The sequence below is a fragment of the Cinclus cinclus genome, chromosome 3 (assembly GCF_963662255.1).
Source record: "Cinclus cinclus chromosome 3, bCinCin1.1, whole genome shotgun sequence".
In the NCBI taxonomy this organism is placed as follows: Eukaryota; Metazoa; Chordata; class Aves; order Passeriformes; family Cinclidae; genus Cinclus; species Cinclus cinclus.
In genome coordinates this window covers 100,811,068-100,836,385 of record NC_085048.1, presented here as the reverse complement: position 1 = coordinate 100,836,385, position 25,318 = coordinate 100,811,068, and the positions used below count along the sequence as shown (strand labels likewise).

General features: G+C 36.7%; 1 protein-coding gene across 1 annotated transcript in view; it reads left to right on the top strand.

The window, feature by feature from the left end:
* Positions 1 to 22,697, top strand: part of TASP1 (taspase 1) — a 77,154-nt gene extending 54,457 nt beyond the window's left edge. Inside the window, exons 12-14 of the mRNA XM_062490564.1 lie at positions 8,166 to 8,276; positions 11,928 to 12,001; positions 22,143 to 22,697. Coding sequence (XP_062346548.1) covers positions 8,166 to 8,276; positions 11,928 to 12,001; positions 22,143 to 22,238 — 281 coding nt within the window. The 3' untranslated portion in view covers positions 22,239 to 22,697. The remainder of the gene's footprint in view (positions 1 to 8,165; positions 8,277 to 11,927; positions 12,002 to 22,142) is intronic.
* The last annotated feature ends 2,621 nt before the right edge of the window (positions 22,698 to 25,318 follow it).

Genomic DNA, 25,318 nt, shown 5'->3' with positions numbered 1-25,318 from the left:
TTTAATCCAAGCAGCAAAAATGTTACTTTTTTATATTTAGTCACTCATTCTAGTGCATAGTGGCACAACATTAGGAGTTGGTCTACCCAAAAGGAGTGTTTAGGAAAGATGCTTGTCACGGCTTTGCTAATTTGTAACCTGCTTTGCAGATGTTGTTTGTAAGTAACCCAGCAAAGTCAGATCTTTAGTCCATGCTTTCAAAATTTATTGTGCTGTTTGTGGTAAGAGGATTAAAAGCAAGCCCAAATTGTATGTAGCCTTCTGTAATTTCATATTAATGCATGTTCACACAAAAGATGGAAAGCTAGTGATGTAGTAATTCATAGATTGGCTGATAAAAACCAAAAATTTAATTTTTTTTTTTAGTTAAAGGTGCCTTCTTTATGTTGCTTTCAGTTTTCTGGGTTTTGGTTCTGTTCAGTAATGGTTAGCAAAAAGCACAGTTCTTGTTTTGCTGTTTAAGGCAAACATATTTTCCCACCAATTTGCATAACAGATGATTTCATTTAAATGTTAACTGGCTCCTATATGATATATACCTTGTGTTCTCTAGTGGAAATGTGAAAATGTTTCTGTTGGAGATAAGAGCCTATTAAATGTTGCTGAAGTTTTTGTTACACCTGAACTATCAATTGCAGATAAAGAGGAGCTGCACAGACAGAGGTACCAGGACATTAGTGTGATGTGTTACTGCCTTGGGAAAACACTAGACCCATCTAAACAGCAGAAAGTGAAAAAAGAGAGAGGACAGGATGAAATTCATGCTCTTCATGAAAAGAAAATTTGAAAAGTCATTTATATAGCATTTACATAAATGCTTTGTAATTCCTTTTTGAAGTTTTAATTCAGGATAGGTCTGGCTTGTATTTTCAGAAACTTGCCACTGCAAACTTTTGCTGCCTGACAGCAGAAATGTATACTCTCTGCTCATTTATACTCTGGGCAGTGCTGATGTGGGGAAAAAAGACACAGCCACCTTTGCTTTTGTGTAGGTTAAGTGCTTGGATTAGGAAACATAAAATCTAACTTGTGCTCAGCTGTCTTGTGAATGAAGACTGATAGAAGAAAACATCAAGATACGTCTTGCTGGTTACATGTGACATAGTATTGAGTTTGTTGCTGGTAGGGAAATTTTGGAGATCTTGGCAATTCTGCAGATGGAATGCAAAGTTACATACAGCAAATACAGTGTGACAGTTAAAAATGGGCATTAGACTTAAAACAGTAGGTTTATATTAATTAGGTTGTTTTGCTGTGACTTTTCATAGATGATGTGCTAGTTGATAGCACAGGATATATGGTATGGTGCAGGGTTGATAGCACAGGATATATGGTATGGTGCAGGGTTTCTTACTGTGGAACAACTGGATAAAATGGGCTAATAGACTCCTTGCTGATGGCATGGATGCTTCCCTTGCCTCCCTTAGAGCCCTGCTTTGTGGTCTTGTCAAACTGTCACCAGAATTATAATAGACCAAGGCACTGGGGGGAAAAAAGCCCAGCCTTTAACAAAGCTGAGCTAGAGCGTTTTATCAGAAGTCAAGGTGTATATTACTTTTATCAGAGGAATGAACAGCTGATTTTGGCAGTTGCCATCAGATTGATGCTTCCTGTTTACAGAACTTTCTGAGTTTGTGCAGAGTCCTGGGAATCCTTCCAGCTAGGGAATGCCTGGCTTAGACAGTGAGTGCTGTTTAAACAGCAGGTGATGAGCAAACTCATGTCAGATGTGCTTCTCTCATCCTTTCTCAGAGCCAGCTTACTGTGGGGAATGCACAACTGATGGTTGAATCAGAGGTGAGAGAAATTAAATTTAGACTCCTTGTTAATGCAATGGGCTCCATATCTTTAGTCAGAGCATGAAAGGCTTGGTTCACAGTTAAATAATGGTGTTCTGTAAACACAAATACCTTCCAAACAGAAGAACAGAGGATTTTGTTACTCATCATTCCTTTCAAATGCAGCCAAGTTTGTGGAATGTAGACTTAGAGTAAATATTTGTGTCATCTCGTTGGCAGGAAGTCTGGGCTTTTAACAATGGCAGCATTACCAATGGTACTTTAAAACTTACGAAGTATTAGAGAATAATGAGCTGAAAGACATAGCTGGAATCTGATATTTGTTCTTTCCTTAGTGGAAATACTTTTCTCTATTGTATTTTTAAACTGTGCTTCAGTTGAGTGAAGTTGGCTGAAAGGTAATAGAAGGATAATGCTGAATGTTTCTCTTCTAGAAATTTAGTGTCAAAATTCTCTCTTCTGAGCAGGACTTTGGACGGCTAAGAATCATATAATATGAATTTCCTGATTATTAATTATGCTTGTTGGGGAGAAAAAAGCCTTTACTTAATGTACCTGGTTAAAGGTACTTTAACAGTAAAAAGACTGTGACTGGCATTGCACAGTGTTATAGTTACTTTATAGTTTCCTTTGGTGCTGCATCACTCCATGTTTTGTAGTTTCCTTTGTGGTTTTCTAGCAGAGGAAGCAAACTATGGAAGCATTAGCATACTTCTCCATGACACAGAGGAAAAGATTTCAGAAGAGAATGAAGTGATCCTGAAGTTTCATAAACACAATGTAGCGATGTTCCACAGGGATTTTTATAGGTTCTCCCTATGCTTATCCATGAAGCATTGGGATTTTATTGGTCCATGGTATCCTCAGTTATTTAATTTCTTATAATCTTCCCTGGTAAGTTTTAAAGTGCAGGTGTTTTCTCTTGCAGCTTCTTCAAAAAATCAGTATAGATGTTGTAAGTTAACGTATCATAAAATATAAAGACCTCTGACTTCAGACAGCTTGTGCTTAAACATTCACCAAGAAATGGTGCATGAAATTAAAAGCAGGCTTAATTTATTATATTCCTCATTATTATATTATTAATATAATAATAGGCTGCTTCTTATAATTATATATAATTATATATGTAATTAATATAATAATTATCAGGCTGCTTATTATATTCCTCAGATGTTTATTTCAGTTGTAACCTTGGAGTTTAGTGGTATACATAGCAGAAGCAGAGTAGCAGCTTCACTTCACCACGTTCTGTACACAAGCTGACAGTGGCCAAGATGATTTATAGACTGTTGATCTGAAATAGTCAGATTTTCACTCAGTGTATAAGGTTTAGAATTGTTTAACTGCCCTCTGTTAAAACTAGGGGCTGTAAAGCACTTAATTGGTTATGCCACACCACAGTCAGTGTTTAGACCCAAGTTTTAAGCCTTTGAAAGCTGATGTAAACAATGAAACTGGTAATGGTTTCTCTGCTATGGAAGAGTATCAGTGTAAAACGTCTGATGAGCAGCTGATTCATCCTTCAGTGGGTAAGTGTAAACAAAACACTTCATTTACAGCTTAGTGTTGAATCTGTGCTAGAAGGGTTCTGTGCAGTAACTACAAATGGGGGGGGGGAAAAGGCACAGGATCAGAAGTGAACAACTCATATCAATGCCATGATCTGGAGGAAACAATCTTCATCTCATGAGAGCTTTAATTCACAAGAGATGCTGAAGAAAGTGTTCTTCACTTTTTCTGTAACTGTAGCTCCTCCAGAGCAAGGCTGAATATTGAAGTCATTATTTGCTTTTAACACTTGTGAAATCTCAGCTCTGTCTCTGGTCAGTGGCTGAACCTGGGTCGTGGTGTTCAGCTCTGGCAGAACTTCATGGGATCTGTGAATGTGGAGTTGCTGTGAAGACCTGCTTGCTTGTTTTTGAGAGACCACTGCTACAGATTAATAACATGCAAAATACATTAATAAAAATGTGATAATGCTTTCTGTATGTCACATACCAATAACAGAGTAGTTGAGCTTTGAAGGAGAGAAATGTGTTTTGTAAAATGTAGTTTTGTGACTGGGGAAGGTGAGAATTTTACCAAAACAAATGAAATACGGTATTTGTTTGGTTTTGTCCTACCGATTTTCTCTGGTGTGGCCAGTCAGTGCTAACATTATTAGTTTATGCTGCAGTTGGAGTTTTACCTTGGATTTTTCATGCCACTTTCCTCAGTGGTATGCTAGTGTAACAGGGAAAGGAAGATTTAAAATGATACTCAAAGCCCTAGGTTTTTGTGATTTTGTCATTAGCAAGCTATTAGATCAAAGATTTATCCAGCAATTCTGTTTTATTGCAGTGGAAAACAGTATTTTTGGCTAGTAGGCATATTTTGGTTTTATTTTAACTAAATGTTGAACTTTTACAGGAAAATCTATCTTTCTGAAGAGTACAGAGAGAGCAAAAATGGTGTAGGAAGTAGGAGCCAGATCACTTTCCTTATAATGAGAAAGTATTCTGTCTTTAGTATACGTGGCAGTATTTTAGTTCCACAATTTCTTCTCCTCTTGAAATACTAATTAAATGTATATATTAAAAAGTCATTACCTGTATTATTTTTTACAAAAATCTGCTCTGTTATTTCTTTTTCTCTGTGGGTTGGCCCTGTAACAAAACGAACTAAATTAATGAAGTGTTTTGATAACACTCAAATTAATTCCTGTGTATGGTACATGGATTCCCTTTAGAAATAAAGTATAATACTGCTGTTGTGCCATTATTTTTACAGATTCAGTGATGGATGCATAGCATGCAGCTATCTGGAATTTTGCTTTCCATAGACCTACTCATTTGCACTCTCTGGTTTGTTAGAAATGTACTCTTCAGCGTAATTGTAATGCTTGCCAGTAGGTCTGCATATCTGGAAAGATCCTTGTTTGAAAAAGGTATTATATTTGAATCCCTCTCTTAACATTTTTGAAAAATTGCTTTAATTAGAAGGTAAGTAACTTTTAAAAAATATGCTGTTCAGCATATATTTAATTTGGCTTAGGGTCTGATTTTTAAGAGCAGAGAAGCAGCCTGAATTTACTGTAACATAGAATACTGTAATATTATTATTGTAGGTAACTGGGTTTTGCTAACAGTTCTTAGAGGATGATTTCCCCCAACTTAGGTAGTGAATTGGAGATATGCACTGTCTTGTTGCTGATTTTGCACTGAGATGATTTAGCTGAATGTACTGCTGAAGGCATTTGGAATGGATGAGGGTTTAATCACACAATTTGCTTCTGATGTCTGGGAATGGCAGCCCTCAACAAGGGAAAGGAGGGTGGCCCTGGGAAGTGGTGTGGATGGGAAGATCCTGAATCTTTGTGTCTTCATTTGCTGCTTGTGTTTGGAGATGAAAACAAGGGGTATGTCCTTTTTTCAGACTTCTCCCACCATTCCAGAATAATCCTTGTTCTGCAGGTGATGATGAAATGGTGTAGAAGATCAAAAGGGCAAGCAAGGCTATGTTTTTGTCTGTAGGAGAGATGTCTCCCATCATCCTTGCTTTGTTTGCATAGCACAGTCTTTTAAGACATTTGGTTCAATACTCCATTCAAATTACCTGCTACAAGTCACTTTAAGTAATTTCATTCATCTCTGTCTCATGCCAGTAGTACTGTTACAAAGTTAGTGCAGTGTGACCTGGTTTTATGTGACATAACCAACATTTCTTCCCAGTCCAACCTATGTCATTCTTGAAGAAGTCGGTGTCTTGCCCATTTATCGTGCTGAACCTAAGACTTTTATCACACTTTTATCAGGTGCAGTGCTATTAAGTTAATCCTCTTCAGGAGTTTTCCAGTTGCAGTAGGGTGGCAGTGTACTTCAGTGAAGTCTGAATTAGTACAGTCAGTTTTCCAACTTCTGAGTGGTCTTCAAAGCCTTTTGAGTTTTGTGGACTGTAATGAAGCTTCCATGGTGTATAATCATTCAAGGAAGTAATTTGTTCAGAAAACAATTGTGCACATTTAGGGCAATATAATGGACACCATGTTTAATGTCTATAAATAAATGCTCTTTATGCTGACAGAACTGGGGCTCTCAGTTGTTCATGTAGAGGTTGAGCATCTTTCTGGCTGAAGCTGTAAGCTGAAGGCTTTTTCTTATGTGCTTGAAGCTCAAGTTTTAACTTATTTAAACCTTTCAAAATAAGTTAATAAGTTTCGAAACAAAACGCTTGATCACTTGAGTGATTGGTTTTTTTATTACTTGTTTCACTGAAGATGAATATTTCCTTCTTGCAAGGAAATCCCTGTAAATATGGAAGAATTTTGATGAAAATGCAGTGTTATATGTTTTACTACAGAGCCTCTACATGGAAAGAAATACACTGCTAAGCCTTGTAAGATTTCAAAAGACCATATACAAGTTACTCAGATTACTGAAAATTTGATCAGTCATGATGGCATAGTTGACACAAATACTGGGAAGATGAAGAAATATGTAATTAGCTTATTTACAGACTTCCCTTTCTTCTTTTTTTTTCAGAGTGTGGAAGAAACAAAATCCCTAAAAAAAAGTGATTAAACTAATGGAAGCATTTCTAGAACAAGGCTTCAGTGGCACCAACTCTATAAACTATAATCAGTAGTTGCTGTCTGGTATTATGAGCATTCATACAGTCCCAGTGTTTTACCTTGTGACCTTGAATGTACTGTCTGCTGTGAATACTGTTTTCTGGCTGTGTTCTGATGAAGTAGAACATTTTTAACAATTCTAATTAAAGAAATAATTAATATTTTTCACTAGAACCTTGGAAGAATCTTTCACAGCCCTTGGAAAGTGAAACAGCTTGTTAAAAAGCAAACCAGAACTTTTTCTGTCTTTTTGCAATGACTTTTCACCACAGCATGGCCTAGAGCCTAAATTGTTTGTGCAGTTTAGGTCTGCAGACCAAGTTCAGGTAGAGGCATTGTCTTTGAGGTGCCTGATTTTGACTTGAGTAGTAAAACTCTTCACAACTTTCCAAGCCTTGTGTTTCTATTTTAACCAAACATATTTTCCTGTTCTGTTATCTCTTACCTTACATGGGCTGGATTCCCATTTCACACACATTTGGTGGCAGTCAGTGAGTAATACAGGTGTAGCTGTAGCTAGTATTAGTTCTATTGCAAAGCAAGTGGCACTTTAAAGATAATATCTGTTTGCATTAGATCAAATAAGATATTACTGTTTCTTAAGCATACTGCATTTATTATTTTCGTGCAATGTGGGCTTCTACTGCGGTGACCAGCTTGTATCACTTTTGAAGAGAGCTGCTCTAATGTTTAGAGAAAACATGATAAAGCTTTCAGTTTTCCTTATGGTAAAGCTTGAAGTTGGATTTTATTGGGCTGTTTTGTTGTTATTTGCATTAAAGGAGTAATTTTAATCATATAAATAGCTGTGGGCAAGTTAAAGGACTCTGATGAATAGATCTGCTGTAAAGTTCTTGTGGCTGGCAATTTACAGTGTCTGTACACTAATTTATTTAAAAGAAAGAATGGAAAGGAATTACATTAAATGGCTGTTGCAACTGTATGTTCAATTTTAAATGACAGTATAATGGAGATGTGTAACTAGGATATCAGTGGGCCTAAGTGAAAGAACTCAATTCATTTTGTGGCTCAAGACATTTTAAATTATATGTAAATTATACAATTTTTTCCACATTTAAAGCTGTAGGAATCTTACTTCAAATTGCAAACCAGAGAAAGAATACTTAGGCTTGGTTCAGTTAACTTTAAAGCTTTTCCAGCTTCTGATAGACTTTTATATCCTATGTCTCAAATTAACAACAGAAGAGCCACTGTAAAAAGGATGTGCTTAGGCTTTTCTGCTAGTATTCATCAAACAGCAAGGCAGACAATATAGCAGTTTGATGATGTCTCTGCACAAAGGGCTTTAAATTGCAAAAATGAATAAACTGCAAAAATTTTCTAAATTTGCTTGATTTTTTAAATATGTCTTTAACTATAGAGCAGAAAGAACTAAACATTGAGTCACAGTTTTTTTCAACTTGACACTCCATTTTTAATTATTATATTTTCCTTGATCCATGAACAAACTGGTTTGCACTCACAAATGTAATTTTTAATATTTTTGTTTTATTCCATGTAGCTCTTCATTTGATGGATTACTGGTGAATTAGTAGATTAATGTTCTAGAAAATTACTCTTTTGAAAGACTAGGAAAAAGAGAACTGATGGTTTTGTAAAAGCACTGTTGATCTGTCAGTCTTTTCAACCCTTAGTGACAAGATTAAAGGGGAAAGGCAGAAAGTCACATTTAAAGAAAAATGCCCAAGAAGCTGTTCCTAGTGCAAGTAATTCTTCCCAACAATTTTCCCCAGGTTCACCTTTTCTAGCCAATGAAGATGGTGTTCTTGGAGGTGTGATAGTTCTCCGCTCCTGCAGGTGTTCAACAGAGCCTGAATCCTCACAGGAAAAGCCAACTTTACTAGGTAAGGAATTCTTAATCATTTTTAGTTCAACTGGGTGCTAACTCAAAGTGAAGGGTGATAAATAAAATCTCTGTGCATGTTTGAAAGCCACAGAGAAAACAAAAAGGAAGTGACACTGAAATAATAATAATCCTAGAAAGTGAAATGGGAAACAAACAAGGCCAATCCTATTAGAACTCCAGAAAAGAGCATTCTTTCTAACTCATTATTTCTAAGCAGAGTTGTCATTCAGAGGGTTGTGTGGGATCCTTCTAAATCTATGGCATAGATACAATAGTTGCTTGTGGCAAGGCAGGATGTATTCCTCATAGGAAAAATTGCATTTAGAGCTGAGGATAATGCATGTAGCTGTTTACTGCTTCTCAGTAGCTTGTTCATGAAAAATACTTCCTACAAAATTCTTTATTCCTCCTTTTTGCAGAAGAAAATGTACGATTTTGGAGGATACTCTTAAATTTTGTAAGGAAAGCTGCTTATGGTTGTTTATTCTTGCTAATGACCAGGAAAATCAGTTTAGATAAGTCAGTTACTATTTGCATTTGCACCAAACATGAGTCTCTGCTGCACATACAGAAATCACTTGGACTTTGCCTTCAGCAGTAGCTGGCTGATTCCAAAAGGGCTTTACATCCCTTCATCCCTGTTTCTGTCCTGGAAACACGGTCCCTATCTTGCTGCTTTATGGCAGAGAAGTGTATGATGGAAAACTGTCATGTGGTTTATGTGGGAGAAACAGATGGGAGCTGAAGGCTATAGACTCTGAGCAGAGCAGGGTGGAAATACACCCCTGAGGCAGTAAAGCCTCTTTTAAGGGAAGGAATTTAGGATTGGGAGCATAGGAATTACTTCAGGATGACTCTTGTGTCGTCTCCATTCCTGTGGTGCTTCTCAGATGTGGAGCTATGTGCTTATTTATTGGATCACATTGACCTGTCTAATATAGATTGGGGTTATGTTAACAGAATTCAAGTGTTTTTCCTTTGTATAATACTCTGCTTTATTATTGCTTACCCAATTATCTAGTGCAAGAGCATCCTACAAGATAAATTCTGTCGTTAAGAAAATGAAAACACAGGTCTGATTAAGTAAGAACAAACAAGATCAGCTTAACCTTTAAATAATGAGATTTGGAAGTGAGAGAATTTTTTCTATTCATGTAATGCTTGTCATTCATATAAGAGAACATGTTCTGTTAATGAAGATTTGGCATTTTTTCCTCAAAAATTAATTTATAGAATCTCCATATATCATACATCATAAGTAAAGACTATTTGTCCGTTGATTTTTATTTTTCTTTCCACTAAAATAACACTGAGATTAACTGTAACACAGTACTTTTTCTGTACCATGGAAATTTCCTGCCGTATAATGAATGCAGAGATAAAACATAGATAGAAAAACATATATATAAAACAGATAAAACATATGTAGTATTTGTGTTGTTTGTACTTAAAATACGTTGGTTGATACTGAAAAACTTCATGTATAGAATAAGGAACTCCCATGGCTTTGTTACAGGGATCATCTTTATTTATTTCTTTTAAATATTGAAACAAATGGAACGGAAGTGACTTACTAAATGGTTGAAAATATTCTTATCTGAAGATGTTTCACATGCAATTTAGAATTTTAATTACAGTTCACTACTTCTACTGCCTAATAATAACCAAGGTTTTTGCTAGTACAGACTACTTGTGGTAGTTATTGTTTCAAATTTCCAAAAGTTTCCGGTAGACACAGGAGGTTGAAGTTATCGAAGACAAAGGTATAATTTCTTAGGGTATTTGGCCTGGACTGTTTTCCAACTTCTCAAAATTGAAAGATGGGATTAAATTTGTCTTTAAAAAAAAGCTTCCACTATGGTGGAGCCTTTGGGGTGCCAGGGAGAAGTTGGCCCCATGGAACCCAAATTGATTGTGTTGGATGTGTTTTACTCTCTGAAAGCTTTCGGCTTACCTTTGGTGGTATCAGTCACAAATCTGTTACAGAGGAGCAGAGTATACACCATGATTAAGTTAATTTTTCTTTTATGATGATATCTGCATGTCTGTCAGAATCTTCAAGTCTTGCTGGGATCATCTAACCTTTGATCTCCTCCCCGGTCTATTTGCTATGCAAGGAGAAAGTGGTTCAAAGGATATGTGTGCTCAGCAGGCTGTGTGTGACCTTCATCAGCCATGTTAAAGGAATGTGAGGAGTAGGAATGAGTAAGAGTTTTAAGCCCATCTAGTAATGTTTTTTTTTTTTTCAGTATGTGAAAGTCACTTTCAAAAGAAGTGTGTGGAAATGTCTGTTCATAGTATCTTGTGTAATTCATGTAAGACACCTCCCATAATCCAGCGGAAGAATTTGTGCTTCACTGCATTTTTTTTAAACCTTTTACAGAATTCTGTGAAATGCCTTGAATTCTGATCAGCTGTTTTATTCCTTTTCCCCCCTTCCAAATTATGAACTTTATGAACACAAAGAACAATGACCAAGATGGACAGCGGGAAGAAAAACAGCATGGTAATTTATAAAGCTCCACTGACAGAGAGCTGAACATATGAATAATGTGTTCTTTGTCAGAGTTTTGTGTTGCAGCTGAGTAGGACTATGTTTGTGTACATAAAGATACCTGCATATATATCAGGCAATTAAAGATTACTGGAACAGGCTATTAAGCAATTGATAAATCAGGGCACTTTAGACTTCAGGATAGCACCTTACTGGATTAACAGGCATTAACAATACATATGAGCAGTGATTAGTTTTTGTAATCGTTATCACTGCAAACATGACAGTTGGTCTTTAATACTGATATCCTAAATTAGCTGTGAGTGCAGTGCAAGAGAAATGATGTTGTATACCTGGTGCTGGAAATCCAGGTAATCAGACCTGAGAGTGCTTTGATAGGAGTTTCTTCTTCATCTTTCTTACCTCTTAACCTTTGCTGCTCCTTACACTCCCCACTAAGAGAAAGAAAGAAAAAGAAAGGGGGTGTTTGCATCTGCTGTTGTAATTCAGCATACTTTTGAATCCAGAACTTCCTCTGATTTCGCCAGAAATCTTTCTTATTGTGCATGTTTCTCTGATTCCATCAGACACCTCTCTTTTCTGCAGGATAATTTTGCTTTTGCCAGATGTCTTTCCTGCCTGCTCTATATCTTCAATTACCATATTGCAGACTTGACTATTTCTGCATGTTTGCCTGTATCCTGCTTGGGCAGCTAAGCCATGAATCCCCCTTTACCTGTTGATAGCAGGCCATCTGGCTTTATGCTGTTGCAGGGTGCTTTTGTCTGGGTTCAAGGCAGGCAAATGCAAGTTCTACCAGCTTTTACTGAACAGGCCACTGCTTTAGAAGTTGCTTCAGTTTTGCAGTCCACCTGCAGCTGGAGTTGATGTATTTCTCATCTTGGAGGCTCCATATCATCGAAGTAACACTGTCATTCTGGGTAATAGTTCTGCAGAATATATTCTGCGGATACTCAGGAAAATCTTGTTTGTTTGATAGCTGTTTCTCTTGAGATTTAATTGCTCTGGTAAGTAGTTTTTGTTCATTGGTTTTTATCCTTGGTATATTTGTTCCTCAAGACATCAGTCTTGTTAAATTATATCTTGTATTTTAAACCAAGGCCTTTTTGTAACATCTTGCATTTTCCTTTGTAGTGGAATTTCTGTGGAGCCATACAACAGAGAGCATGTGTGTTGGATACATGTCTGCACAGGATGGCAAAGCTAAGGTAAGCCGTGAGGAATAGGCTGTAATACAGTAGAATTAGTGCAGAAGCTAAGGAGAATTTGAATTAATGATAATGAAATATATAAGAGATTTCTTTCTTTAAGAGAACAGAAGTAATGATTGCATAACCAGTTAAATGTGTCACTTGATTAGGCATTTGTAATTTCTTTTTTTTTTAATCGCAGCAGTTAACAACCCTATACTAACGTAAGTTCCATGTCAGGATAAGGTGCCATGAACACATGTCCATTCCCCTCTGCTGACAGTAATTGTGTTTGAATAAATTTATTCATCTTGATTCACTTATGCTGGTACCATATTTTTCTGTAGCATGTCTTCCTTGGTTAAAGAAACTGCACCATCAAGGAAGATATAAAACAAACTTCAAACAAGTTCCTAGAATAGCCTCTCTGATAAATAATTCCAATATTACCATCCATATTTTCAGTTTCTTGGGGCCTTATAATTGATTTTTAATGAGAGAAAAATTACATTAAAATTTAATTTAACTATGAAAACTGGAAAATCCTGTCAAATCATCATCAAGGAGTGGGGATTAACCAAGTGGATGAGCCATCCATTCTCAGGTAAAGAATATGGAAGGGATAAAAAGGAGGGTACTGTAGTGCAGCAGCTGGAGCATTTAGGAGAGATGTTTGGAGAGCAGGGATGAACATGGGAGAAGCTGCAAGCAGAAGCAGTCATGGTTTCTGTAGGCATTAATGCAAAGGGGGATGTTACCAAGGTAATACAAGAATATACAAAAGAAGAAAATCAACAACAGGCATTTTACATAGCAAAGCTGGTGTAATACTCTGTTTCAAGAGCTGGAATGGATGAGTTCATCTTCAATCCATAAAATGTGCAGGAGAAAAAAAGACAAGAATGCCCCAGAAAGGCAAGAAAGGTAACAAGCAGCTGATGAAGGAAGTGCTGGTAGAGGAGTAAGTGAAGCATTTGCTTCACGTTTGAATAACTTAAGTACAGTTCTTTCCAGATAGCTATACATGGAAGAGAGTGTGGTTTTACTTCTTTTCTTAATCTTTATTTCAGATTGAGTTGAAAAGAAGTCTAAACTGAAGTTAAAAGCTCAGATTTAACTGAGTGGAGTTAAAACAATTTCAGCCACAGATGTTCTAGTATTTGCTAGTTAGCTTTAAAATTGTTGTCTTGTGTTTGCAGTGAAAGAATAGCTGAGAATAAAGGATGTTAAATGTTTCCACAGTGCACACCTGCCTCTGACTTACACTGTGAAGTTCAAAATGTTATTATTTCTTCCTGGTAGTATCTAATTAATAAATAAATGGTAAATATGAAATCTGTCTGGTAATGAGTATTAACATGACAGTGCCATGCCCAGAGTTGCTTTCCTACTCGCAGTTGCAACATTTGACATCTGGTGTGCATTGTTTTCATACTGCTGGTAAATTTCTCCAGCTGGTAATCCTGATTGTGCTGACAGACACAGCTGCTCTTCTTGGTTCACTTTTAAATTATGCTTTTGACCTTCACTGAAGAGTTAATCCCCCCCCTCCCTTTCTTCCTTCTTTGAGTCTGTGGCTACAAATGCTTTCCAGAGAAAAACCACGAACGCTTTTGCTGTTGACTTCTATTGATCAAAAAAAGTCTTCTGTAATAAAAGTTGGAATTTTGTTCTGCTACAATAAGACTAAGTTATAGATGGAAAACTGGGCTTGAAATAGAACACAATGTATTGCAAGTGAAAAAAAAATCTCAGTTCTTTAATAGAGGACTGTTTTGCTACAGTTAATTTTGAGTGCTTGCTATGAAAGAGTAATGGGATAAGAGTTCATAAAAGTATAAAATATCACTTGTTTATGAGGACCAGAGCAAAATGATTAGGCAGCAGCTTGTAAGGAAACATTTGCTTTCCTGTTTTTTTAGGGTGGCAAAGACCTTCAGGTCTTATTTCAGTCTAGGACTTGAGTTTTGCTCTTAAACTGAGGGGTTGTCGCAGTGGCTGATTTTGAACTGGTTCAATTTAATCAACAATTTAATGAATATGAAACAAAAGCAAGACTTAAAAAGTGAGGGATGTTTAAGTATCTGTTGTTATGAACTAGACTAATATTGGAATCATATAAAGGGGTACATACTAAGGAGAAAAGGAGTCTGCTTTACTATCTTAGTGTGATTCTTTGGGCATGGGAGGTTAATGCAGTTCATAATAGAACCTAGCAAATGGTGGTTCTGAACCCCAGATATAAACTGTGGAGGTACAGGATGCCTTTCTTACATGGCAAACACAAGGTAGATGCAGCTCACCTGTGGACACTGGTGTGCTCAAGACATGGAGACAACCAGTTATCCTTCAGCAGCTCCTTAAAAGATGAGTGGGACGGAAAAATGGAATCAGAGACTTGAAGTGATTTATACACCCTGACCTGCTTGTGCTTCTGGCTTCCAACAGTGTGAACTCTCCAAACACTCTGATTTGGAAGTACCCTTGTACCAGGGGTTTGTTTGCTGTCAGTTTAGGCAAGACTGGGTTCTGCAGCAGGCCACTCACCTCCAGATCAGACTGCCTGAATGTTAGCACACCAATACCAAATGGCTGAGCCTGCAAGAGCTGTGCACTAGCAATGGTTTGATTTGAAGCATGCTTTCTGGAAATGCGTCCAGTCTTTTTTTAAACAGTTGCCTGGAACAGTCACCATTTCCTGTTGGATTAAAGTGTTTGGTTGAATGTTGCTTTAAAAATCCTGCATAGCCTTGCCAGATGAACTAAATTCACACTTTATTGCTGACACAGTCACCTCTGGTTGTGCGTCCTGTCAGCTCTTTCTTGATGCTGCAATTATTTCAGCTCCTCCACCACTCATAGCTCTGGAAATGGCATCTCCAGCACCTGCACAGTGGATATCTCAGTGGCTTCCCTCAGATTTTTATGTCACAAACAGCTAATCAAGGTATATCTTAGCTGGTTCAACTGTGCTTTTCTTTTTTGTGGTCATCCTTCTCAAAACAAGCAGCTTCATAATTACTTAGTGCTAGAGGTTGTTACAAATTGGATGTAGAAGGACACAGGCTTTTCATGTGAACATTTCGGCTCTTTCCTATACTTCCTGAGCTAACCTACACCACCTGGTGCTGCACCTAACCCAGGCTGGTGCTTGGGCGTCTCAGTTATCATGATCTTGAGAGGCAGATACACTCTGGTTTAGGACTTGCTGGAGCCAAACCTCCTTCCTGAAACAATACTGTGACAGATTGTTTCAACATCAGCCCTGTTCTATGGAATATGAATGGGCTTCCCAAGATCTCTTCTTGTTTCATCACCTTTGATGGCAGAATTGTCACACTAGCTGATGCTCAACTCTTTCTGTTAGTGAGGCTGTTGGAATATTCTGGGCTGCAGCAGAAGTGTCTGGCCACAGCTGTGAGGATACATAGAAAGAAGCAGAAAATATTTAGTTTGTGGATTCCCTCTGTACTCACACAGCTCCTTTTATAGCAGTAACTGCTGCATCCACAAAGTTTGACTTTTAGATTGAAGGACTGGGAGATTAAATAACTGCATGAACTGAGGAGGATTTGTTGTTGTTATTGTGTTGTTGACCCATGAATTACTTTATATGAATTTAAGATCTTTGATAAGCAATTACTTCTTTTTCCAGTCCAAATTTTCTTCTCTTTCTGAGATGCTAATGCTAGTTGGTCTTCAGAACAACCTTCTGGATGCTTGGGGTTTTTATGGATCCATAATAGATCTAACAACTGATCATAGCCTCATCTAAGAAGGTTGCCTTGTTAGAGTGGCTCTGACTTCTTTAATGTTACTCTGGCAGGGTTCAATTATCATTTCCTGTTTTCCTGAACTGGCTGAGTTATGTTCTGAGAACTTAAGCATTTCTGTTGTCACCACTGGGGAAGTAGCTTTATTCTAAGGTGTTTCTTCTTGTGGCTCTGTCCATACTGTCATGAACAGTCTTCAGTATTTCAGGTCTTAACAGTTCATATAACTTTTAGTAGAGCAATTTCAATGTCAGTTTGCACAAAGGACTTGCAGACCTTCTGCCATGTAATTTGGGATGTTAAGAAATAATTCCTTTAATTCACCCATTATGTGATTTTAGATTAAAATTGAGGATTGGGAAGGAAGGGTGATAATGGTTAGGTTGCACAAGTTAATTGACTCTTCTTAGTTACAAACCTTTGCGTCTTCCTGTTCCATGTCTGCTTGCTCAATGGAGGATGCTTCAAAGGAAAATAAGTTCTTCAATCTCAAATGAGAGTGCAGCGTCTTCCCGCAATGTGAGTTCATAAACCAACAGCATCTCTTGGAAGTTCTGGCTGTGGGTAGGCAGCCTTTCTTTGATTTAATGGTTGTGTATCTGTGCATAGTCAGACTGGAACCCTTTTATCTCAGGGTCTGCAGAATATTTGTTTACACATGTGCTGCAGTATTCTGTATGCAGAAAGTGTAAGTGGCTGGGATACTTACTTTTTCCTGGATGTGACAAGTGTCTTGTCATGGTGATTGAGAGTAGTTGTTGGTGGTTGATGTTTCTGCTTGAAGATAGTAATTCCTCACTTTGTTTTCAATAGTATTTGAAGTCAAAGTGCTTTTTTTTCCAGTGCAGGATCCAGTCTCAACACTAGCAAAATGCAGTTTTGGTAATTTATTTTGTATAAGTATTTGAAATAATTTATCAGCTTGCTGTATTTCTTATTATTTATAAATCTGCAATATAATCTCTATAAATGTTAAAAACTATGGTAATTACTATAAGTTTCAATTTTTTTGAGTAGTAGTTCAGACTCATAGGTTTTAGTTCTTCTAACAGCTGGATGACTTAGCAAATTTTAAAAGCCCAGTTGCAATACTGAATATAATCCAATTCAGTTGCCAGTTTAGATCTCTTTTTGGCAGCTATTCAGTTCTTCTACCATGAGCTGTTAAGCTTTATGTAATGGCAGGTTTTAATAGTGCAAAGCTACATAAACTCAAATGAACCAAATTCACATTGCTGTGCAATACGTGGTGCAGTAGTAGTGGAGAGTGTTGCATATTGCTGTGTTTGAAAACATCCATCAGCAGCAACTGCTGTCCACACCAAATGTTGTGGTTGCAATGTGCAAACAGAAACTTTTATCTTTGACAGTTAATTTCATTCACCAGTATGAGCAAATATGGTGGGCAGGGAGACCATCTCCAGTTCACTTTTCCTGTGGAGATATAAGCTGTCATCATCAGATTTATTCGCCTTTACTGACGCTGTAAAATTTAGCGAAAGTCCTTCCCTCTCTGTTTGAAGTGATACATGTGACAAACACCAATTGTAGTGATTGTTGTTGGTTTTCTGAGGATGAACTTGTGTGTTTGACTTTGTGAGTGAAAGGTCTGTGAAAGCCCTTTGTCAGGAAAAGGGCAGTATTCCAGTGCTCATTGGGTGAAGAAACACATCTTGGAAGAATGCTAATTCTAATTTGAAAATTAGTGGAAAGATTTACTGAGCCTGTTTAGTGAGCAGAAATGTGAATTCAAATAATTCAGTCATTCATTTCAGACTACAGAGACAGTCTTTCAACTTAATGAGGCAGGAAAAGTATATGTCACTGTTCTACTTTCTTTAATCTTCACTCCTGTCTGGAAGCTGGGGAATCAGGCAGAAATTTTCATTTGAAAACTATTCTGTGCATACAGTGGACCATCCAGTTCTCTCATAAAAATAAGGTTTTTCTATTTGTTGGAAATAACCTTCAGTGCTAAGATACCATGTAAAATGTTTGGCTTGTAGACCTTTATGGAAATCAGCTGGCTCTGAGATGAGTTCACTTTGGGTTGAGTTCTTGCATGAAGTGAGTACTTCTGGAACTCTCTTTGGATTTGGCTGACAGAGTGGAGTGGGGAAGATGGGACCATGTGTGTGGGTATGCAAATATAAATGCAATAACCTGACTTAGGACCTGCAATTCACAATGATACAAATCACATTTAAAGATTCATAACAGGGTTTTGTAATACCTCTACAAAACCCTGGGATGCTGAGCTGATTAGATGATTGGTTGGTATGTGTCTTTAGGTTGTCATGATACAGATATGAGTGATTTACTTAGATACAGAAATGGTTTATAGTAATATACTTAACCCACAGAATGAATCTGAACTTGGAAAACTGTTAAGCAGCCTCTATGTAAAATAATTCTTTTCAGTGCAGTGAGACCAGAAGTACCCCCTCACTGTATCTTTCTTCTGTTTCCCAACAAGGGCAATATTTTGGATCCTCTCTTTCTATTTTTTTCCCCATTTTTTTTCTTTATTAAGGTTTCACAAAACAAGATGCACATGACATTTTCCAATAGCAGCAGTTGCCAATATTTAGAGGGGCACCTTCTTCTGCCATACTACAGGTATACACACAAACCATGGTGGAGGAGAGGTTACCAGGAGACAGAGCAGCAGAGTTGCTGGCAAAATGGGCACTTGGTGCTTAAAAAATAAATTCAGAATGTGTTGTCAGATGGTTCTGATGGTGGAAGTGTGTGCCCAGTAAAGAATATGTGGGTTGGTGGTACTTTTTTTTTTAGGGTGCAGAGTTGTAGAAAGCAATTTCCTTGAGGATATGGTGTCCTTGGTATGTCATTATATTTCATCTCTTTAGTGTAATGAATGGAAAAAGTTTTATAAATTATTCTGTCTAAAGCACATCCTGAGTGTGTAATAAGAGTGCTAAACACATGAAGTACTCCCTAGATTTGCTTAAGAACTGAATGTGCTGCCATCTGGTAGTTGTACTCTGTCCTCTTGGCAACATTTGATTGATTTCAGCTTTCTCATGCAGCACTGTCTGTCTCTTGGCTTAAATATTATATATTCATTTTACATTGTATTTATGCTTTTAATGAAAGAAAAATTCTCCAAGTTGTTGTGACAAACTGATACTTTTATGTGAATAGAAGGAGATCAGCTCTTTAAAAGAAAACTTTTTTAATTTTCCTTGGTCTCAAGGTTGTTTCAGAATCCTTGTCTATAAAACATGAAATAATGTAAGTCAAAAAGATGAAACCATACACTGTACCTGTAGTAGTTGTATTCCATGCATTCCATATATTCCAGAGCAGAAAGACCTATTAGTTTTGTAAGTAGTGCGGAGCTTTGCAGTGTGCATCAGAAAGCACTGGGAGAGAATAACATTGCAGTTATTATGTTGGAGTTCAGTAGTTCCATGCTGTTGGCTTGGTTAGGAGGGGAAGAGGGAAACTGTGTGTTTGGATGTCGGGAACATGGAGCAAGAATCAGCATCTGAGGTTTGGTTAGCTTGTTTGGGCTTTATAATGAGGTAAGAAGCAAAAGATGAAATGTTTCTTCCAGCATTTATCTTTTTTCCCGTGGAACTGTGGGCAAGAGGTTCCTCCTTTAAGCTGCAGTAAAAATCTGTGGTGACTGACTGGTGTCTCAGATGTTGGTACCTCATCTCCTACTGGGCCCTCACCAACCTTTTCTCTGGGAAAGCAAAGCAAATCAGAATAATCTTGGGAGTGTAAAATGCCTATATATGAAACTGAAGATCTAGATAAGTCCATCATTCTTAATCTAACATTCTTTGAAGTATGCTATCCTCAAAGGGAGGCTTCTGTGGAGTTGAGTGGAGGATTAATTCAGGAAAATTACTTGTTTTCCTTTTGTGTTTTTTTTTTTTTTTTTTTTTTTTTTTTTTTTTTTTTTTTTGTTTGTTTGTTTGTTTGTTTGTTTTGTTTTTTTCTTTTTTTCTGATTCCAGGCACAGTTTCTTCCAGGTGTGGGTTCATTCAACTTGCAAAACTGACAGACTAAGCGAGTTAAATTAAAACCTTTCCAGTGTTGTTCATTTTTGTTTGCTTTTTTTATTTTTAAGTTTCTAGACTCTAAATCTAATTGACTATACAATGTCGACTTAATGTAAAATATTATGTTGGGATATAAAAATGTAACAAACTTTACAAATAAGTTCTGTGGCTCATTTAAAAATATTCAGTGTTCTTTGATGTTTCTTTTTATTTACTGGTGTTTGTTCTTATGGTTAAGAACAAGGGAGATATAATTGTAAGAATTCACTTGGCAGTTTTCTGAAGTTTTCTTGACATGACAATGTTATCCTTTCAAATTATTTATTAAGTAACATCTTAAACATTATCATCTTAGATCTGTCTTATTTTTGTTCTACATAAGGCAGCCAGTGGTGACAGTAATAAATACTAGTCAGTGTGAACCAGGTCTGTATTTACTCCATCATAGAAAGTATGCAAATAAACAGGATGCTAGTGAAGGCTTTAAGAAATGTTTTGTTATATGTGGTTTCAGTGTTTCTGTAAATGGAAAGCTTCAGATGCTGGTGTTTGGGGTCTTGTGTATGGGAAATGTCTTCCTCCTGATGTGGGAAATGAGCCTTTCTAAAGGAAATGTGTTTTGGGTAGCTATATAAGCATAGCTACTTGCTAATGTATTAATAGATAGTGACTATGTGCTTATCCCCTCTTGTACATTTTCCTTCCCTTGCTCAAAAATTTAATGGGATTAACTTAATGGTTTGCTCTGACAGCAGTACCTTGCTGAACAACCAGTAGCATTCTTCCTCTGGGGAAGCAAATTTGCTACCGTGTCCATCAGTGCTGCTTTTATACTGTCATCCTTTTCATTTAGAAATTTTCAGACTTGGAAAAATATCATGGATTTGTCAGTCATAGAATAAAAAATATGTTTCTTCCATTTGATTTTCTTCCTTTTAATTTTTTTTTGTAATTTATGAAATGACATCTACAGAAAAATTGTCAGTTAGATTTTGGGGGAAACTAACAGATTTTTAGAGATTATTTTCTTCTTGGAGTGGTAAATCACAATTGTTCTGAAAGTAGGAACATGTTCAAATATCAAGCAGGAAAGCCAGAGATCAAAGTTTCAGCAATAAAATGAAAACATTGGAATGTTTTAAATGAAATCTTACTCTATGACTTAACTGAAAACAAGACTACCTAAGTGCAGGCACCGGTATACCCTTATCAGGAAGGGAATTAAAAGAAGCTGCCTGAGACACAAAATGTTTCTTCAGTGTAATGAACTGAATTTAGAGTCTCTAAATCACTTTCTGCTCGATTGATTCAAATTTTTCTCTTTTTTTTGTGACCACCAGTTGCCACATTGCAAGTTATACATTTTGCAACAACTGAATATTTTAAATGGGGTAATTTATGTATAAACAAGTATGTGTGGGTTGCACTTAAAGGAAGCTGTCATTACTAAATACCAGCAATGTTATGTTGTGGGCTTTGTACCACGGTAGGAATCATTTGTAGTTCCAAATTTAATATAACGTGACCAGTTTTCACAGTGTAAAAACACGTGCAAAGGGGGATAGAAAATCATTACTCTTAACAGTAAGTCAGAGTATTTTTTCATAAGCAGATGCTTTTGCCCATCAGTACTAAAACATACCCCAGTATATAAAGGATCATTAACAGATTTTTAGGGTCACTGAGTTACAGTTCAGTTTTAATCTGGTATTTTGTGTACACAGACATACATACCCAATTCCTGGCTGAAATACTCCAAGCCTTCTCAAAGGCTTTTTAAAACTTTTTGTGGAAAAGATGCCTGCTGGCAGAAACACAATTGTTCTTTGGGTTGACTGACTTGGTAGCTAGCAAGAGGAAGTCTTTGGAGTTTTTTAGATGGATGAGTAGGTATTTTATGCAGAGAAATTTCTTCCTTGCATCCTGATCATTGCAGTTGCCTTAAGCTCTGGAGTGCTGATTTGTCAAATAGTTAATTCTGTCTGAGGTTTCTCGAAGGTGTATTTCTGTATGCAGTAGTAAAGACTTCTGAATCTCCCTAAGAAATATACCTATAAGCCATGAAATGGCAGAATTATTTTTTGTCTTCACTGGATATTTCTTTCTACTTTCAGAGCATTGATTCATCCAATTTACCTTTTCTATGTATCTGTCATAGTCTTTCTCTTCATGTGTTAAACATTAATGCAAAAAAAATAGGAAAATAATCTCAGTTGCTTTTCAAGGTGCTTTGTAGTTTGTCCTCAGACTTCACTGAGACAAAAGCTTAATTGTTCAATACTTACAAGCTTACTTTTTCCTGCATAATTTTGCCTTTTCTCAGTCCACAATATTCTCTTGACTTTTCCACAGACTCATATTTCAAGACTTCCTCCTGGAGCTGTGGCAGGACAGTCCGTGGCAATAGAAGGAGGAGTTTGCAGGCTGGAGAGTCCAGAAAGCAGCTGATTCTTCACTTCGTTGCAAAGAATGTGAATGACTTTTTGTACAATAAGTTTTTTTTTTTTTGTGTTTTAACAGATGTTGAAAATTCTGCTTTTGTTTTATACTCCATATTGCAACTATGTGCACCATAACTTGAGACAAGTGCTGCTGTAGTTTGTTCTCACTCTGTGAATGGGGTCTGTGTACATGTTCATTTTGTCCCATGAATAAAATAGGAACTCTCCCCAGTTGTACAAAGATAAAGTATGATTAATGATTGAGTTTTCATTTTTTTTGTGTTGAAAAATAACCAAAAATTAAGAGAACATAGTTTAAAGGTACAATCACAATTGTCATTCATATTCTAAATTTAAAAGTAACAGACCTTTGAAGTGGCTTTATAATTATGCAGAAAATGATTTTTTTGAGTTTCTCAGTGGTTTAAGGAAATCCAGAGGTGATTTAAACGAGTTGTTTTTTTTTCCTCTCCAATAAGGAGGATATTTTTTTTTTGTTCAAAGAATGGTTTCAGTGAAACAAACTAGAGCAAAATTAAGGCTCAAAGTGTTTTTAAATAGTCTTATAGGTCGTATCTGTGTTCCCAAACCAAGATGTTAATAGCTCCAAGCTGTATGTATTGCAAAAAGCTATATGAAGATAATGTATCGTTACGCAGTCTTTATGTATAATGGAATATTACAGTGTAAATAAGAAAACAAAGTTTATTGAAAGATTCGATATTATTCTTCACTTCTTCTTTAAGTCTATTTTTAAGAGAGGTACAGAAATGACCATATTACTGGATGCAAAGTGCAATGTGTATTAAGTGGCTGCTAGGAGGTCTGATACTGAGCTTTCAGGTTGGTAAAGCAATTTCCTCAAGTCCAGCCACAGCATGGGTATTTATATAACTGTGTGTAATATGTATGTACTGTGCATAAATTTACTGTAACTCTTTTGATACCTTCAACAAATCTGCATTGTAAAACAATGTAATCCTTGTCTGCCTCGTGAAGCATTGGCAGCTGAACTGTCATTTGTCACCGGTTTGCCCAAGCCCTGAAAGTGAGTTCTGATGTACAACCTTCCACTCAGTCCTTTTTCCTTCACAGCACTGGCAGCAATAGAAGACTTTTGTAATTGATTCATTGTCCTGATAAGTATGCCAAAGAGAAACTAAAATAGTTGTTCTTTTTCCCTGGTGGATATTTGATAATTCTGTTTTCAGAAATAGTGGATGAATAGATATTCAGACTGTATTCGCTTAATCAGGCATTGTATTTGCCTGTTTTGTAATGTTGTGCCTGCCTATAACAGACATACTTGACTGATGAAATGGTTATATTGATTGTAGTACCAATCTTCCATGGAAAAGAATAAATTTTTTTTAATAGCCTGAGTTCATTTTCACTATTATACTACAGCATACATTGAGATACTGTCACCTCTGTGTGTGTGTTTTTTTTTTTTTTTAATGGTGGCCTCTGTAGCCCTATAGTTGAAGATATTTCAGTACAGTTCTGTAAATAACATAAAACAGCTGCTTTCCAAATTGGCACAACAACAACATAAAATGTACCTGTTTTGAAATAGTCTGTGCTGAAATACAATGCTCGAGGTTGGATCCTCAGTGGTACACTCATGGTCTGAGGAAATGAAGGACTGTCCTGCAGCACTCTAGAAATGACACAGCGGAAGCTGTGTTGCCACAGCCCTTAGAACTGCTCTGACATGGTTAATGATTAAATTTTTGTGTGGACCCTTCACTGTGTAGTGAGGAAAAGATTGAAGGTGGTTATGGGTTTGTACATACCCAAATTTGAAAATGGCCTTGTTATTAGAAAAGCTAAAGGAACAGTGTTAGCCTGCTTTTATTCTAAAAGTGCTTTTCTGTACTGACATTATAGAAATTTTGCCATAAATTCACTCTTTTATGCCATAAGCATGGTAGAATGCCTTGTAAAATGTAAATTGCTAAATTGTTTCTTCCCCTTACTTGCCTAATCTCTTTTTGGAGGTTTGGGTTCCAGCATAGCATTTTTGTGGTTTATTTTTACTTTACTTTTGTGTCTATACAATACTCCAGTCAGTTTTTTTTCCTTCTTTTTGGCACAGGGTTTTCTACCTAACTGCATATGAGAAGAAAACTGTCTCAGCATGTATGAATTTTGGTATCAGTAATTGTGAAGACAGACAGGAGCAGAATTTCCTATCAAACTCCCACTTAAACCAGTGAAATGTCTTACACTAATTATGAGTCTAATTGTGCTGCTAGTTCTATTTTGAGATTAAAAGAGACTCATGAAATATAAATGGTGAGGAGGGACACTTCAATGACATCTGTAAGCCCTGTGTGTGATGAGTAACCATTGCCACTGGTGTAAGCAGATGCAGCCCAAGAGGAAATGACACAGTTGACAGCAATAGCTGCTGAAATTATAAAGGGTGAGCAAGTGCAATACATGGAAATAAAATCTGAATACTGTTGATTTTATACTCAAACACACAATTATTTGTCCTAGAGGATTTTGTAGCAGACAGGTCGGTGCCAGGATAGTCCTGTTCAGTCTTCAGCCATAATAAATTTTCATGCTTAAAGTTTCTAATAGGCTGAACCAAACTTGACACATAACCCATTTTTGTCTTACTTTGCTCCTGTGTCTTTACAGAATGAGCTTGCAATGACTGATTTTTCAAAGGGCTCCAACTGAGCAAGTTATGGAAGACAGGCTTGTTACAATAAAAAAATTTAAGAGGAGGTTTGGATTCCAGTTGCAGGGTTTTTGTTGTTGTTTTTCTTTTTTTTTGTTTGTTTTTGTTTGTTTGTCTTTTGTGGTTTTTTGTTGGGTTGGGTTTTTGAAAATAAAAACTCTTTACAGTTTTTATATTCTGTAAACATGTAGACTAGGCTTTTCTGCTTGTAAATTAACCTCTGGAAATGCTGTGGCATATGCGAGGTTTGAATGAAGTGGAGGGGGGAGAGGACCTGATTTAAGAGAACTGCTGCCATTCACCTGTAAGGGATGATACCGAAGGTGCTGTGAAAGGAAGGAAACCTAAAAGAAAACAGCTGGTAATAAATCTAGGGTTACTAGCAAGGTTGG